The 17824-nt window shown below is 51.6% G+C and overlaps 1 protein-coding gene across 2 annotated transcripts; it reads left to right on the top strand.

Moving 5' to 3' along the window:
• Window positions 1-3669: 3669 nt before the first annotated feature.
• Window positions 3670-17353, top strand: TRIM41 (tripartite motif containing 41). 2 transcript variants are annotated; one of them, XM_080360885.1, is made up of 7 exons: window positions 3670-4432; window positions 6254-7002; window positions 9187-9282; window positions 10252-10482; window positions 11432-11454; window positions 11545-11672; window positions 14459-17353. In XM_080360885.1, exons 2-7 carry the CDS (start codon window positions 6262-6264, stop codon window positions 14968-14970), a joined length of 1731 nt encoding a protein of 576 aa, XP_080217011.1. In that variant the 5' UTR covers window positions 3670-4432; window positions 6254-6261; the 3' UTR covers window positions 14971-17353. The 2 variants fall into 2 exon arrangements, with proteins under 2 accessions (XP_080217011.1, XP_080217010.1); XM_080360884.1 differs by lacking the exon at window positions 3670-4432 and adding an exon at window positions 4443-4586.
• Window positions 17354-17824: the final 471 nt, after the last annotated feature.

A 17824-nucleotide genomic window follows, 5' to 3' on the forward strand; every position in this document is an offset into this window, starting at 1 on the left:
TTGGATAAAGGGTTTAGTTCAGATACTACCAGGATACACTTCAGAAACTTATATCTATCTATCTATCAATCATTATACATCTATCTATATATATAAAAAATATATAAATATAGTAGATGAAACCACACCCCCCTGAGAACGCCCCATCTCATGTGATCTGGGAAGCTAAGCAGGGTCGGGCCCGGTCAGTGCTTGGATGGGAGACCACGAAGGCCAATGGTACCTGGTACCTGGTGGATTAGAAGGGGGTGGTCAGTAGGTCAGAGAGGTTCTGCTGCCCCTCTGCTCTGCCCTTGGATAAAGGGTTTAGTTCAGATGCTATCAGGATATATTTGGGGAATTTTTTTATATATATATATATACATATAATATATACAGCCATAGCACCCTGAGAACGCCCCATCTCATGTGATCTGGGAAGCTAAGCAGGGTCGGGCTCGGTCAGCACTTGGATGGGAGACCAGCCACCAAGATGCTGGAGGGAGTGAAGCATCTCCCATGTGAGGAAAGGAAGGAAAGGCGAACAAAAAGAAAACCCAACACACACACAAAAGAACCCCAAACCAAGCAAACCCACAACACCCCAAAACCCCAGCCAAAAACCCCCCTGTATATATTTCCAGTGTCCCTTTTGCCTTAAAACTAGAGAAAATCGAACCGCATTATTAAACGCTGAAATCAGACAACTCCCACCTTTCCGACTATTAACTTTAATTGCCGTGTCTCCCAAGTAAATAATTATGAGCAAAAAACCCCACATTTATTGTTTTTAGACGCTTTAGAGAAACAGGCAAGTTTGGGCAAATAAAAGGAAAAACAATGAACTTAAGCGCCCAACGTGGGGCTCGAACCCACGACCCTGAGATTAAGAGTCTCATGCTCTACCGACTGAGCTAGCCGGGCTGTTAAAAACCCCCCCTTTCTGCTTTATTTTCCATTCTGATTTAGCAAAATGCCCAATTTTGGGTATAAAAGTTGAGATAAGTGGAAGGTTTGAGAAGATGGTGCAAAAACATCAAAAAGGCCAAAAAAACACCCAAAAAAGGGGTTTCTTACCCAATTCCGCAGCCTCGAGGTCGGAGTGTCCGCGCGTCTCTTTATCCCTTTGTCTCTGGTTGAACGACCTCGGATCGATTGTTTGGTGGGACGTTGTTGGGTTGGTCATTGTTGGGTTGGCCATTGTTGGGTTGGTCATTAATTACACGGCTAATTACCACCTCTCTGGACCTTTAATCCCCCTTTTTTGCCCAAAAAAACACCCCCTGGCTCCCAACATTGGAGTCAACCCAACATTGACCTTGAAGGAAAGACCCAAAGAGGCGGATTTGATGGATCTAACGCAATTTTGTAGGCTTGACGCGACAAGAATTAAATGTTGAGCATCTCAATGGTTCTGTAATTCTATCATTCAATATATAGTGTTAAATGTAAGAAAATCGGTTGTTTGAGGTGGTTTTTTTGGCCCCGTATGGTGGTATGAACTGAAAAATGTGGATTTTCTGTGGTTTTCGGGCTTTTTGGTCCAGTCGTAATGTTCCACATTTCACCTGGGATTGCGAATAATAGCAATAATAGTAATAGCAATAATAGTAATGGTAATAATTATTCCAATCTGGGGAGGTTTGCACGGCTCGAAAACAGCATAAAGCAACAATAAAGATAAAAGGGGAAAAATAAATGAGCTGCGTCTCCAAACAGCGCGGAAACAGCCCCAAAAATTTCGGTAGCATTGAAAATAAAGAGTCCGCCCAGCGTGGGGCTCGAACCCACGACCCTGAGATTAAGAGTCTCATGCTCTACCGACTGAGCTAGCCGGGCTGTGATAGAGACTGAATGGTGAAGTCGCTATTAAACAATATTTTTCTAAAATTAAAGTTAAAATTTAAATTGATTTTAAAATAATTTGACATATTATCAAATTAAAATTAAATTGAAAAGATGTAAAATTAATCCTTCCCTGACCGGGAATCGAACCCGGGCCGCGGCGGTGAGAGCGCCGAATCCTAACCACTAGACCACCAGGGAGTGATGAATTCCCCCCTTTTTCCCCCAAATCTATCGCCGGAAATGAGGACACAAACCATTTAGGAGGATTTGTGGGGTGAATTAACACAAAAATGGGTTGGGGGAAGGCAAAAAATATATATTTTTAAAGCAGAATCGTCTATTTTGGGTAAAATACCCAAGAGCTGAGCCACAAGAGAATGGAAAAACACATTAAACTGAACCAAAGAGTCAAGAGATATTTAAAATACTTAATTAACACTTAAATAAAAGAAAAACCACCGCGCAGTGGGGAAAAAAACCCATTTACTTTTGGGATAGAACCCCAATTTTGGATAATTTGCAACTGCTCAGCACCTGAGCAGGAAAATCCACAATCAGGGCACCAGAAAAGGGGAAATTAAGCTTAAATAGAGCCCATGAGCTGGTGGGGGTTAATTAGCGGTGTCGTTAGTGTTAATTAGGGCTGTTGTTAATGTTAATTAGTGCCCTGAGCTAGGCAGAGAATTGGGGGGAAAGAACCTTAAAAATGTGGTGTTTCTGCCTGGTTTCGAACCAGGGACCTTTCGCGTGTTAGGCGAACGTGATAACCACTACACTACAGAAACCTGCACAAGAGCTTCCGGGAGCTCATTTTCGGACAAATTGTGGAAAATAGAGGTAAAATAAATTCTTTTAAAAATAGCTGTTTCTGCCCGGTTTCGAACCGGGGACCTTTCGCGTGTGAGGCGAACGTGATAACCACTACACTACAGAAACGCGCTGCTTTGCTTTCAAAATTCCGCCCAAATTTTGCTAAATATCAATTATTTGGAGCAATTTACGCACCAAGGAATAAAAATAATAATTTTTAAAGATTTTGTTATATTCATAGACGAACTTTCCCTGACCGGGAATCGAACCCGGGCCACGGCGGTGAAAGCGCCGGATCCTGACCACTAGACCACCAGGGAGAGCTGGTTTAGATAAAACACAGATTTTTCATTATTTTTAATTATTTTGTAAGTATTTTCTCTCTTTAAAATAACGGTTTAAATTAATTTAGCTATTTTTTAATTAATTCCGCGGCCAGAGCAAAGCGGCTCCTGTCGGGTAATGAAAGACAAGAATTTGATGGCGCAAATAATCGATGAAAACGGTAAAATTTGGGGGAAAACAGCGCATCTCCCTGGTGGTCTAGTGGTCAGGATTCGGCGCTTTCACCGCCGCGGCCCGGGTTCGATTCCCGGTCAGGGAAGGACACTCTATAATTATTTTATTCTAAAAATTAAATTGAATTTCGAAATTCCCGCCCATCTCTGCTGGATTTCGATATTTCTCTTGAAATTCTAATTCTCCCACTTTTTTTTTTGCCGTAAATACGTATTTTTTGCAACCGCAAATTTAGAGGAATATTGAGCCGCAAAATATATTAAAAAGGAAATATATTAAAATATATTAAAAAGGAAAATAGCTGTTTCTGCCCGGTTTCGAACCGGGGACCTTTCGCGTGTGAGGCGAACGTGATAACCACTACACTACAGAAACAGATGTGGGTGTTTCAGCCGTCAAAGGGGGCTTTTGGGGTCAAACGGAGATATTTGGGCATCAAATTGGGGATATTTGGGCGTCAAATGGGGCATTTTAGTGTTAAATGGGGGGTTGTTGGGGCGTCGAATGGGGATTTTTGGGCATCAAACGGGGCAGTTCGAGGTTTCAAACGGGGCGGGTTTGGGCGCCTAACGGGGCGGATTTTGGGCATCAAATGGGACATTTTAGGTGTCAACATTATGGGGTTTTTTTTGCAAAACGGGGCTGGTTTTGTGTCAAATGAGGCATTTTTGGAGGTCAAACGGGGAGGGTTTTGGGGTCAAATGTGGCGTTTTGGGGTGAGAGGAAGGATCCGGTGGGGCGATAAAAAATATTCGAGGCATATTAGGGTGAAAAAATTAAAAAGAAAGAAAAAAATGAAGTCGCCCAACGTGGGGCTCGAACCCACGACCCTGAGATTAAGAGTCTCATGCTCTACCGACTGAGCTAGCCGGGCGCTGTGTGACGCGCCCGCCCGCGCCGCAATTCCCGCCGCCGCCGGCCACGCCCCCTCCCGCCGAGGCCACGCCCCTTCCCCGTCAGACTCAGCCCGTCCAGCGAGCCTCAGACCTCCCAGAGCAACGAGGCGGCGGGGTAGACAAGCCCGCTGGCGGGCGGAGGCCACAGAGGTATCGCCGCTTCGCACCGTGGGGATAACGCGGTGCCGGTTCCTCGGGGACAACGCGGCGCCGGTTGTTGCGGCAACGGGAGCGCGGGGGTGCGGGTGGGAAAGGCCTCCTGGTCCCCGCACGCCCGGTTGCCTAGCGACGCGCTGCCGCTTCCGGTCAGGTGGTGGTAAAAAGGGCGGGTCTGCCGCCAGCGGGACCGGAAGGCGGAAGTGGTGGGGTGTTTGCCGGAGGTTTGGGGAGCCCTCCCGGGATCATAGAGCGGCGGTGGGGGAAGCGGGAGGAGCGGGATAGAGCGTCTCCCCCCGGGCTGTGGCCTAGTGGGGGTTAAGCCCGGCTTAGCGTTGAGGCCTAAAGACGGGGGGGGCGCAAAGTCTGGCCCAGGGGGTGAGCGGGGCCGGCGGGTGCGGGGGAGCCGGGCCGGGATAGGCCCGGGTTAAGGGGGGGGAGGGGAGGAGGGAAAGGAGGGGAAAAAAGGGGGAAAAAGGGAAGAAAATGGAGGAAGAAGAGAGAGAAAAGGGGGGAAGTGAAAGAGAAAAGGGAAGAAGAAGGGGAAAAGGAAAAAGAGAAGAAAAGGGGGGAGGAAAAGAAGGGGGAAAAGAGGGGAAAGGGGGGTAAGAAGAGGGGAAAAGAAGGGGGAAAATGGGGTAAAAAGGAAAAGGGGAGGAAAAAGTGAGGGGGGAAGAGGGGAAAAGGGGAGGAAAAGGGGGGGAAAAAGGAGGGGGAAGAGGGGAAAAAGGGAAGAAAAGGGGGATGAGGGAGGAAAAAGGGGGGAAGGGAAGGAAAAGAGAAGAAAATGGGAGGGAAAAGTAGGGGGAAAAGAGGGGAAGAAGGAGGAAAGGAAGGGAAGAAAAGGGGGGGAAGAGGGGAAGAAGAAGGAGGGAAAGAGAGGGAGGAAGAGGGAGGGAAAAGGGGAGGAAAAGGAGAAGGGGGGGAAAGGGGAGGAAAAGGAGAAGGGGGGAAAAGGGGAGGAAAAGGAGAAGGGGGGGAAAGGGGAGGAAAAGGAGAAGGGGGGAAAAGGGGAGGAAAAGGAGAAGGAGGGAAAAGGGGAGGAAAAGGAGAAGGAGGGAAAAGGGGAGGAAAAGGAGAAGGGGGGAAAGGGGGAGGAAAAGGAGAAGGGGGGAAAGGGGGAGGAAAAGGAGAAGGGGGGAAAGGGGGAGGAAAAGGAGAAGGGGGGGGAAAGGGGGAGGAAAAGGAGAAGGGGGGGGAAAGGGGGAGGAAAAGGAGAAGGAGGGGGAAAGGGGAGGAAAAGGAGAAGGGGGGGAAAAGGGGAGGAAAAGGAGAAGGGGGGAAAAGGGGAGGAAAAGGAGAAGGGGGGAAAAGGGGAGGAAAAGGAGAAGGGGGGAAAAGGGGAGGAAAAGGAGAAGGGGGGAAAAGGGGAGGAAAAGGAGAAGGGGGGGAAAGGGGGAGGAAAAGGAGAAGGGGGGGAAAGGGGGAGGAAAAGGAGAAGGGGGGGGAAGGGGAGGAAAAAGAGAAGGGGGGGGAAAGGGGAGGAAAAAGAGAAGAGGAGGGAAAAGAGGGGGGAAAAGAGGGAGGGAAAAGAAGGGGAAAAGAGAGGGGGGAAAAGGGGAGGGAAAAGAGAGGGGGGGAAAAGAAAGGGGGGAAAAGGGGAGGGAAAAGAGAGGGGGAAAAGGGGAGGGAAAAGAGAGGGGGGAAAAGGGGAGGGAAAAGAGAGGGGGGAAAAGGGGAGGGAAAAGAGAGGGGGGAAAAGGGGAGGGAAAAGAGAGGGGGGAAAAGGGGAGGGAAAAGAGAGGGGGGAAAAGGGGAGGGAAAAGAGAGGGGGGAAAAGGGGAGGGAAAAGAGAGGGGGGAAAAGGGGAGGGAAAAGAGAGGGGGGAAAAGGGGAGGGAAAAGAGGGGGGGAAAGGGGATGGAAAAGGGGAGGGAAAAGAGAAGGGGAGGGAAAAGAAGGAGGGAAAGGGGACGGAAAAGGGGAGGGAAAAGAGAGGGAAAAGGGGGGAAAGAGGGAGGAAAAAGAGGGGAAATGGTGGTAAAAAAGAGACCAAAAAAGTGTGCAAAAGAGCTAAAAGCCCCTAACGGGTCCGTTTGGGCGCAGGTGCGGGCATGGCGGCGCCGGCGCGGCCGGACGCGGTGCAGACGCTGCGCGAGGAGGCGATCTGCGCCATCTGCCTCGACTACTTCGCCGACCCCGTGTCCATCGGCTGCGGCCACAACTTCTGCCGCCGCTGCATCGCGCGCCTCTGGGACAACGACAACGGTGACAACGACAATGACAACGTGACGGCCGCGGGGGGAGAGGTGGACGAGGAAGAGGAAGAGGAGGAGGAAGAGGAAGAGGAGGAAATGTGGAGCGAGGAGGAAGAGGAAACCACGGAGCTTTGGGATGAAGACGAGGAGGAGGACGAGGAAACTTGGGACAACGCGCCGGATGATGCATATTACAATTACGATGAGGACGTGATGGAGGAGGATGTGGAGGAGGAAGAGGAGGAGGAAGAGGAGGAGGAAGAGGAAGAGGAAGAAGCGCCCCCACCGCAAACCCCCCCGCGCCGCTCGCCCCCGTTCACCTGCCCCCAATGCCGCAAAACCTTTTACCAGCGGAATTTCCGGCCCAATTTACAATTGGCCAATATGGTGCAAATCATCCGGCAGCTGCACCCGCAGCGACCGGGGGGGCCCGGGGGGGGACAGGGGGGACCCCCCGAGTTGTGCCAGAGGCACCAGGAGCCGCTCAAGCTGTTCTGCGAGGTGGACGAGGACGCCATTTGCGTGGTGTGCCGGGAGTCACGGGCGCACCGGGCGCACAGCGTGCTGCCGCTCGAGGAGGTGGTCACCGAGTACAGGGTGAGGGGTTTGGAGGGTCAAATGGGGGTTTTGGGGTGTCAAACGGGGTATTTTGGGTGTCAAATGGGGTTCTGGGGTGATTGCGTGGTGTGCCGAGAGTCGCGGGGGCACCGAGCGCACAGCTGCTGCCGCTCGAGGAGGTGGGCACGGAATATAGGGTGAGGGGTTTGGGGTGTCACATGGGGGATTTGGGGGGTCACACGGGGGTTCTGGGGTATCAAATGGGGTGTTTTGGGTGTCAAATGGGGTGTTTTGGGTGTCAAATGGGGTTTTGGGGTGATTGCGTGGTGTGCCGACAGTCGCGGGCGCACCGGGCGCACAGCGTGCTGCCGCTCGAGGAGGTGGTCACCGAGTACAGGATGGGGGTTTTAGGGGGTCAAATGGGGGTTTTGGAGTGTCAAACGGGGGTTTTGGGGGGTCACATGGGGTGTTTTGGGTGTCAAATGGGGTTTTGGGGTGATTGCGTGGTGTGCCGAGAGTCGCGGGTGCACCGGGCGCACAGCTGCTGCCCCTTGAGGAGGTGGTCACTGAATATAGGGTGAGGGTTTTGGGGGCTGAAATAGGGTATTTTAGGTGTCAAATGGGGGTTTTGGGGTGTCAAACAGGGTGTTTTGGGTGTTAAATGGGGTGTTTTGGGTGTCAAATGGGGTTTTGGGGTGATTGCGTGGTGTGCCGACAGTCGCGGGCGCAGAGCTGCTGCCCCTTGAGGAGGTGGTCACCAAGTACAGGATGAGGGTTCTGGGGGGGTGAAATGGCGTATTTTAGGTGTCAAATGGGGGTTTTGGGATGTCAAACGGGGTGTTTTGGGTGTCAAATGGGGGTTTTGGGGTGTCAAACGGGGTGTTTTGGGTGTCAAATGGGCTTTTGGGGTGATTGCGTGGTGTGCCGGGAGTCGCGGGCGCACCGGGCGCAGAGCTGCTGCCCCTCGAGGACGTGGTCACTGAATATAGGGTGAGGGTTTTGGGGGGTCAAACGGGGTGGTTTTGGGGTCAAATTGGGGCAGTTTGGGGCGTCAAACGGGGCGTATTTTGGGTATCGAACCAGGTTTTTTTGGGTGTCAAATGGGGTGGGATTTTGGCATCAAATGGAGCATTTTAGGTGTTGAACGGGGTGTTTTTTGGGGCATCAAACGGGGTGTTTTTTGGGTGTCAAATGGGGTGGGTTTGGGGTCAAATTGGGGCAGTTTGGGGCGTCGAACGGGGCGGGGCGTCTTTTGGGTACCGAACTGGGTCTTTTTGGGTGTCAAATGGGGTGGGTTTTGGGTATCAAATGGGGGTATTTTAGGTGTTGAACATGGGATTTTTGCAGCACCAAACAGGGCAATTTTGGGTGTCAAACGGGCATTTTTTGGGGCATCGAACAGGGTGTTTTTGGGGCATCAAAGGGGGTGTTTTTTGGGTGTCAATTGGGGTGGGTTTGGGATCAAAATTGGGGCGTCTTTTGGGCGTCGAACAGGGTGGTTTTTAGGGCATCAAACGGGGTGGTTTTTAGGTGTCAAATAGGAGGTATTTTGGGCATCGAATGGGGCATTTTTGAGGCATCAAATGCGGAGTTTTGGGCATCAAATTGGGCAGTTTTGGGGCAACAAACGAGGTGGGTTTTGGGTATCAAACGGGGCATTTTAGGTTTCAAATAGGGGCGTCTTTTGGGCATCAAATGGGGCATTTTAGGTGTCAAATGGGGTTTTTTGGGGGCGTCAAACAGGGCAATTAAAGCATTAAACAGTTTTTTGGGGGCAGAACAGCATCTTTTGGGTGTCAAGCGGGGCATTTTTGGGGACAAAACGGCGCATTTTTGGCGCCGACCAGATGAATTTTCCGTCAAATGGGACGTTTCTTGTGTCCAAAGTGGCATTTTGGGGCTTGAAAATGACATTTTGGGGTTTTTTTTGGCTCATAACGAGGACAAAAGCGGCGAAATCAGGCTGGAAATCCCGTTTTTTTGCACATTGGTTCTAGTTAAGCCGGGTCTAACTTTAAGCCGGGTCTAACTTTAAGCCGGGTCTAACTTTAAGCCAAGCTTAAGAGCTGATCACCATCCTGGGTGATTTTTGGGGGGATTTTTGGCGTTTTTAGTTAAAACACAACACAGAAAGGCTCTAAACCGGGTGATAACCCAGGATTAGTCTTATAAACAGGTGAAAAATGAGGGAATTGGGTCTTTTAATGTATTTTCTCCCCCCAGAACAAGCTCCAGAGGCACCTGGAGCCGCTCAAGCAGAAACTGGACGCGGTTGTGAAGCAAAAATCCCACGAGGAGGCGAAAATCACGGAGCTGAGGGTGAGACGGAGCCAAATCCCTTCACTTCCCATTTTCCTGCCTTTTCCACCCAAAATCCTGGTTCTGGGTGCAATCTCAGCCCATTTCCCACAATTTTGGCTCATTTCCCTCCCATTTCTCCCCGTTTCTCCCCATTTCTGCAGGAACAGATGAAGCTGGAGCTGCAGATGGAGCTGGTGCAGCTTCTGGGTGCAATCTGGGCTCATTTTCCCCCAGTTTTGGCTCATTTTACCCCCATTTCTCCCCCTTTCTGCAGGAGCAGATGCAGCTGGAGCTGCAGGAACTGGTGCAGCTTCTGGGTGCAATCTGGGCTCATTTTCCCCCCATTTCTCCCCATTTCTGCGGGAGCAGATGCAGCTGGAGCTGCAGGAGCTGCATGCGGAGCTGCAGCAGCTTTTGGGTGCAATCTGGGCTCATTTTCCCATTTCTCCCTGTTTCCAGGAGCAGATGCAGCTGCAGGAACTGGTGCAAGTTTTGGGTGCAATGTGGGCTCATTTCCCTCCAGTTTTGGCTCATTTTCCCCCCATTTCTCCCCCTTTCTGCGGGAGCAGATGCAGCTGGAGCTGCAGGAGCTGCATGTGGAGCTGGGGCAGGATTTGGGTGCAATCTGGGCTCATTTTCCCCCCGTTTCTCCCCATTTCCAGGAGCAGATGCAGCTGGAGCTGCAGGAGCTGCATGCAGAGCTGGGGCAGGTTCTGGGTGCAATCTGGGCTCATTTTCCCCCATTTTCCCCCCATTTCTGCAGGAACAGATGCAGCTGGAGCTGCAGGAGCTGCATGTGGACCTGGGGCAGTTTTTGGGTGCAATATTGGCTCATTTTTCCCCCCGTTTCTCCCCATTTCTGCAGGTGCAGATGCAGCTGGAGCTGCAGGAGCTGCATGCAGAGCTGGAGCAGGTTTTGGGTGCAGTTTTGGGTCATTTTCCCCGAGTTTTGGGTCACTTTCCCCCCGTTTCTCCCCATTTCTGCAGGAGCAGATGCAGCTGGAGCTGCAGGAGCTGCAGGCGGAGCTGGAGGCGCTGCAGCGGTTCCTGCTGGGGGAGCAGGTGCAGCAGCTGCAGCAGCTGGAGTCGCGCTTCCAGGGGCTGCTGGCGCGCCAGAGCCGCAACGTGGCGGCGCTGGAGACGCAGCGCGCGGCGCTGGAGCGGCTCGTCGCGCAGGCGCAGGACGACGCGCGCCACCACGGGCTGCAGCTCATCAAGGTGCCTCCCGGGGGACGTTTGGGCCAGATATGGGGAGAAACGGCCAAATTTGGGGCGGATCGTGTCTTGATTTGGGGCGGATCGTGTCTTGATTTGGGGCGGATCGTGTCCCAATTTTGGGGCGGATCGCGTCCCCAAATTGGGGGCAAATAGTGTCCCGATTTTGGGGTGGATCGTGTCCCGATTTTGGGGTGGATCGTGTCCCAGATTGAGGACGGATCGTGTCCCAAAGTGGGGGTGCATTCTGTCCTGATTTGGGGTGAATCAGGTTCAAATTTGGGGCGCATTCTGTCCCGATTTGGGGCGAATTGTGTCCCAAATCTGGGACACGTTCTGTCCTGATTTGGGGCGAATTGTGTCCCAAATTGGGGGCGAATCGTGTCCCGATTTTGGGTGAGTTCTGTCCAAATTGGGGTGGATATCATGTCCCAGATGTGGGGCGGATATTGTGTCCCAGATGTGGGTGAGTTCTGTCCTGATTTGGGGCGGATTGTGTCCCAAATTTGGGGTGCATTGTGTCCAATTATGGGCAAACTGTGTCCTAAATTTGGAGCGGATTTTGTCCCAAGTTTTGGGGCGGATTTTGTCCCAAATTTTGGGCAGATTATGTCCCAATTTGGGGTCATTTCTGTCCAAGTTTTAGGCAAATCAGGTTCAAATCCTGGGGCGGATTTCATCCATGTTTTGGGGCGGATTTGGTCCGATTTAGGGCGAATTCTACCCCAATTTTGGTGTGGATTTTGTCCCAATTTGGGCCAAATTGTGTCCAAATTTTCACCCAAATTTCACCCCACTCGAGGCTCCCGATCCCCCATTCACCCCCTCAAACCCCTCCCACAATTTCCACACTTTGAAATTCTCCAACATTTTGGGTGCGAAAACATCAAATTCAGCCTCAATCCCCCTAATTCCTCTTTTCCCCCTTTTCCTCCCGTTTCTCTGTATCCAGGACATCAAAGGCACCTTCATCAGGTCAGTGACGTTCTCGCTCTAACGAGCTTTTCCAGGGGGGGACAAAAATGAGCCAAATTCCCAATTTTCTGTTGAATTTCTTGATTTCAGATGTGAAAACATCAAATTCCAGGAGCCCGAGATGGTGCCTGTGGACGTGGGCAAGAAATACGGGAACTGCTTCCTGCAGGACGTGGTGATGAGGAAGATGGAGAAGGTGTTCAGCAAAGTCCCCAAGGGTGAGCGACCGGACCGCGAAAACGGGGCCAATTCGGAGCCTTTTGGGGCTTGAGACTTGAAGGGTTTTGGGGTTGAAACTCAAAGGGTTTGGGGCAGGATTTGGGCTTTAAGACTCTAAGGACTCGTGGTTTAAACCTCCCAGGATTTGGGGTTTAAAGGACTTTGGGGTTTAGGACTCGAAGGGTTTGGGGCTTTAATACTCAAAGGGTTCATGGTTTAAACCTCGATGGATTTGGGGTTTAAAGGACTTTGGGCTTTTGGACTCGAAGGGTTTGGGGCTTTAAGACTCGAAGGGCTCGGGATTCAGAGGCTGTTGTGGTTTAAGACTGGGAGGACTCATGGTTTAAACCTCGCAGGATTTGGGTTTAAAGGCCTTTGGGCTTTAGGACTGGAAGGGTCTGGGGCTTTAAGACTCGAAGGGCTCGGGGTTCAAAGGCCGTTGTGGTTTAAGACTGGGAGGACTTGTGGTTTAAACCTCCCAGGATTTGGGGTTTAAAGGACTTTGGGCTTTAAGACTGGAAGGGTTTGGGGTTTAAAGGACTTTGGGGTTTAGGACTCGAAGGGTTTGGGGTTCAGAGGCCATTGTGGTTTAAGACTGGGGGGACTTGTGGTTTAAACCTCCCAGGATTTGGGGTTTAAAGGACTCTGGGGTTTAGGACCCGAAGGGCTCGGGGTTCTTAGGACCGGGAGGGCTGGCAGTTTAAGCCTCGCAGGGTGTGGGTTCAGAGGCCTTTGGGCTTTAAGACTGGAAGGGCTTGGGGCTTTAAGACTGGAAGGGCTTGGGGCTTTAAGACTGGAAGGGCTTGGGGCTTTAAGACTCGAAGGGCTTGGGGCTTTAAGACTCGAAGGGCTTGGGGTTCGGAGGCCGTTGTGGTTTAAACCTCCCAGGGTTTGGGGTTTAAAGGACTCTGGGGTTTAGGACCCGAAGGGCTCGGAGTTCGGGGGCCATTGTGGTTTAAACCTCCCAGGGTTTGGGGTTTAAAGGAGTCTGGGGTTTAGGACCTGAAGGGCTCAGGGTTCAGGGGCCATTGTGGTTTAAACCTCCCAGGGTTTGGGGTTTGAAGGACTTTGGGCTTTAAGACTCGAAGGGCTTGGGGTTCAGAGGCCATTGTGGTTTAAACCTGCCAGGGTTTGGGGTTTAAAGGACTTTGGGGTTTAGGACTCGAAGGGTTTGGGGCTTTAAGACTGGAAGGGTTTGGGGCTTTAAGACTGGAAGGGTTTGAGGTTTAAAGGACTTTGGGCTTTAAGACTTGAAGGGTTTGGGGCTTTAAGACTTGAAGGGTTTGGGGCTTTAAGACTTGAAGGGTTTGGGGCTTTAAGACTTGAAGGGCTCGGGGTTCGGAGGCCGTTGTGGTTTAAACCTCCCAGGATTTGGGGTTTAAAGGACTTTGGGCTTTAAGACTCGAAGGGTTTGGGGCTTTAAGACTCGAAGGGTTTGGGGCTTTAAGACTCGAAGGGTTTGGGGCTTTAAGACTCGAAGGGTTTGGGGCTTTAAGACTCGAAGGGTTTGGGGCTTTAAGACTCGAAGGGTTTGGGGCTTTAAGACTCGAAGGGTTTGGGGCTTTAAGACTCGAAGGGTTTGGGGCTTTAAGACTCGAAGGGTTTGGGGCTTTAAGACTCGAAGGGTTTGGGGCTTTAAGACTCGAAGGGTTTGGGGCTTTAAGACTCAAAGGGTTTGGGGTTCAGAGGCCGTTGTGGTTTAAACCTCCCAGGATTTGGGGTTTAAAGGACTTTGGGGTTTAGGACTTGAAGGGTTTGGGGCTTTAAGACTCAAAGGGTTCATGGTTTAAACCTCGATGGATTTGGGGTTTAAAGGACTTTGGGCTTTAAGACTGGAAGGGTTTGGGGCTTTAAGACTCAAAGGGTTTGGGGTTCAGAGGCTGTTGTGGTTTAAACCTGCCAGGGTTTGGGGTTTAAAGGCCTCTGGGGTTTAGGGCTCGGGGTTTGGAGGCCGTTGTGGTTGAAACCTCTCAGGATTTGGGGTTTAAAGGACTTTGGGCTTTAAGACTCGAAGGGTTTGGGGTTCGGAGGTCGTTGTGGTTTAAACCTCCAGGGTTTGGGGTTTAAAGGACTTTGGGGTTTAGGACTCGAAGGGTTTGGGGTTCAGAGGCCGTTGTGGTTTAAGACTGGGAGGGCTGGCAGTTTAAACCTCCCAGGGTTTGGGGTTTAAAGGACTTTGGGCTTTAAGACTGGAAGGGTTTGGGGCTTTAAGACTCAAAGGGTTTGGGGCTTGAAACTCAAAGGGTTTGGGGCTTGAAACTCAAAGGGTTTGGGGCTTGAAACTCAAAGGGTTTGGGGCTTGAAACTCAAAGGGTTTGGGGCTTGAAACTCAAAGGGTTTGGGGCTTGAAACTCAAAGGGTTTGGGGCTTGAAACTCAAAGGGTTTGGGGCTTGAAACTCAAAGGGTTTGGGGCTTGAAACTCAAAAGGTTTGGGGCTTGAAACTCACTCAAAAGGTTTGGGGCTTGAAACTCAAAAGGTTTGGGGCTTGAAACTCAAAAGGTTTGGGGTTCAGGGGCCATTGTGGTTTAAACCTCACAGAGTTTGGGGTTTAAAGGCCTCTGGGGTTTAGGGCTCGGGGTTTGGAGGCCGTTGTGGTTTAAACTCCCAGGGTTTGGGGTTTAAAGGCCTCTGGGGTTTAGGGCTCGGGGTTTGGAGGCCGTTGTGGTTTAAACCTCCAGGGTTTGGGGTTTGAAGGCCTCTGGGGTTTAGGGCTCGGGGTTCAGTGCCGGGAGGGCCGGCGGTTCGCCCCTCGGGCCCGCGTGGCGCTGACCCCCGTCCCGCAGCGGAGGTGACGCTGGACCCCGCGAGCGCGCACCCGCGCCTGGCGCTGTCCCTGGACCGGCGCGGGCTCAAGCTGGCCGAGCGGCGCCCGGACGGCGCCGAACCCGCCGCCAAGCAGCGCGGCGACGGCGACTTCAGCGTGCTGGGCCTGCCCGGCTTCACCGGCGGCCGCCACTACTGGGAGGTGGAGATCGCGGGGCGGCGCGGCTGGGCCGTGGGGGCGGCGGCGCGGCGGCGGGACCGGGCCCGCCCGCACAGCAACCGCGAGGTGTGGTGCGTGGGCACCAACGGGAGGCGCTACCAGGCGTGCGGGGGGGCGGAGCAGACGCCGCTGGCGCCCGGGGAGAGGCCGCGGAGGTTCCGGGTCTACCTGGACTACGAGAGGGGCCAGTTGGGCTTCTACAACGCGGACACCATGGGCCACATCCACACGTTCCGCGCCGCCTTCCGCGAGCGCGTCTGCCCCTTCTTCCGCGTGCTGGGCAGGGGCACGCGCATCCGCATCTGCGCATGACGGGCGCCCTCGCCCCGCCCCCTCTCCCGCGCTGGCCCCGCCCCTCTCCTCGCTCACCTCCCACCTCCCCGCCCCCTTTTTTCCCGCCCTTTTCTCCCTCTTTCCCGCCCTTTTTCGCACCCCTTTTCTCCCTCTTTCCCGCCCTTTTTCGCACCCCTTTTCTCCCTCTTTCCCGCCCTTTTTCGCACCCCTTTTCTCCCTCTTTCCGCCCTTTTTCGCACCCCTTTTCTCCCTCTTTCCGCCCTTTTCCCCCCAAATTTGCCCCAATTTCCCGTCTCTTTTCTGCGCCACTTCCCTCCCTTGTTTCCATCCTTTTTTTGCGCCCTTTTCCAGCCATTTTCTGCCCTTTTTTGTGCTGCTTTACGCCCTTTTTTGCCCCTTTTTCGCACCCCTTTTCTCCCTCTTTCCCGCCCTTTTCCCCCCAAATTTCCCCCAATTTCCCGTCCCTTTTCTGCACCAATTCCCTCCCTTGTTTCCATCCTTTTTTTGTGCCCTTTTCTGACCATTTTCTGCCCTTTTTTGCCCCAATTTTCCACCCGTTTCCTCTAGCTCTTTTCCCGCCCTTTTTTGCACCCCTTTTCTCCCTCTTTCCGCCCTTTTCCCCCCAAATTTGCCCCAATTTCCCATCCCTTTTCTGCGCCACTTCCCTCCCTTGTTTCCATCCTTTTTTTGCGCCCTTTTCCGGCCACTTTCTGCCCTTTTTTGTGCTGCTTTCCGCCCTTTTTTGCCCTTTTTGCACCCCTTTTCTCCCTCTTTCCGCCCTTTTTCGCACCCCTTTTCTCCCTCTTTCCGCCCTTTTCCCCCCAAATTTGCCCCAATTTCCCGTCCCTTTTCTGCGCCACTTCCCTCCCTTGTTTCCATCCTTTTTTTTTGCGCCCTTTTCCAGCCATTTTCTGCCCTTTTTTGTGCTGCTTTCCACCCTTTTTTGCCCCTTTTTTGCACCCCTTTTCTCCCTCTTTCCCGCCCTTTTCCCCCCAAATTTCCCATCCCTTTTCTGCACCAATTCCCTCCCTTGTTTCCATCCTTTTTTTGTGCCCTTTTCCGACCATTTTCTGCCCTCTTTTGCCCCAATTTTCCACCCCTTTCCTCTAGCTCTTTTCCCGCCCTTTTTTGCACCCCTTTTCTCCCTCTTTCCCGCCCTTTTCCCCCCAAATTTCCCCCAATTTCCCGTCCCTTTTCTGCACCAATTCCCTCCCTTGTTTCCATCATTTTTTGTGCCCTTTTCCGACCATTTTCTGCCCTTTTTTGACCCAATTTTCCACCCCTTTCCTCTAGCTCTTTTCCCGCCCTTTTTTGCACCCCTTTTCTCCCTCTTTCCGCCCTTTTCCCCCCAAATTTGCCCCAATTTCCCATCCCTTTTCTGCGCCACTTCCCTCCCTTGTTTCCATCCTTTTTTTTGCGCCCTTTTCCAGCCATTTTCTGCCCTTTTTTGTGCTTTCCACCCTTTTTTGCCCCTTTTTTGCCCCCCTTTTCTCCCTCTCTCCCGCCCTTTTCCCCCCAAATTTCCCCCAATTTCCCGTCCCTTTCCTGCGCCAATTCCCTCCCTTGTTTCCATCCTTTTTTTGCGCCCTTTTCCGGCCATTTTCTGCCCTTTTTTGTGCTTTCTGCCCTTTTTTGACCCAATTTTCCACCCCTTTCCTCTAGCCCCTTTCCCGCCCTTTTTTGCACCCCTTTCCGTTCTCTTTCCCCCCATTCCCACCTTTTTGTGGCCCCTTTTCCTCCCATTTTTCCTCCCAATTTCCTCCCCATTTTCCCCCCATTTTTAGGCTCCTTCCCGCCCTTTTTTGCACCCTCATCCACTCTTATTTCTCCCCATTTTCTCCCCCAATTTTCCCCACATTTAAGGAAAATTGTGCCCCTTTCCTCCCCCTTTTTCTCTTCCTTCCTCCTCTTTTCCTTCCCAAACGCTCCTTTTCCCCATTTCCCCCCTATTTCTGCTCCTTTGCTGCACTTTTTACCTCAGAAACACCCAAATTCCCCTTCAGAACCCCCAAACCCGCCCTCACATCCATTTCCCCGCTCTTTGCCGCATTTTTGGGGAGGAAAAGCCCTTTTTGGCCATTTCCCGCAGACCGGGCACTTTACGGAGCTCTCACAGTGGCAATATTTATGGGTTTTCGCCCTTTTGCCCCATTTCCTCAGATTTTGGTCAAATTTCCACCTGATCCCACTCGAGAGGCTCCAGTTGCGTTTGATTTTCTGCTGGTGGTGGATTTATCGCTGTAATTTTGTTGTATTTTACTGTATTTTACGTTATTTGTTGCTGTTGGTGTTACAGAGCTACTTCAACTTATTTTTGGCTAAAATAAGAATTAAAGGGAGATTTAGTTTTATGAGATGTTGAGAAATAATAATAATAAAGTTTAAAGTTGTAAAACCCTGAGGTTTGGTTTCGGTTTTTTTTGTGTGATTCTGCCTTAAATTACAGCCAAAAACGAGGTGTTTTCGTGGTAAATGAGCTTTAAACCTCATTAAGCTCGGCTTAATTACTAATTAGACTCTAGTGGTTGTGGGGAGAGTAAAAAGTGTGAAATTGGTGGAAAATGAACCCAAAGAGACGCCGAAATTGGTGGAAAATGAACCCAAAGAGACGCCAAAATTGGTGGAAAATGAACCTAAAAAAGACCGAAATTGGTGGAAAATGAACCCAAAGAGATGCCGAAATTGGTGGAAAATGAACCCAAAGAGACGCCGAAATCAGTGGAAAATGAACCCAAAGAGATGCCGAAATTGGTGGAAAATGAACCCAAAGAGACGCCAAAATTGGTGGAAAATGAACCTAAAAAAGACCGAAATTGGTGGAAAATGAACCCAAAGAGATGCCGAAATTGGTGGAAAATGAACCCAAAGAGAT

The sequence above is a fragment of the Nesoenas mayeri genome (assembly GCF_963082525.1).
Source record: "Nesoenas mayeri genome assembly, chromosome: 29".
Classification (NCBI taxonomy): domain Eukaryota; kingdom Metazoa; phylum Chordata; class Aves; order Columbiformes; family Columbidae; genus Nesoenas; species Nesoenas mayeri.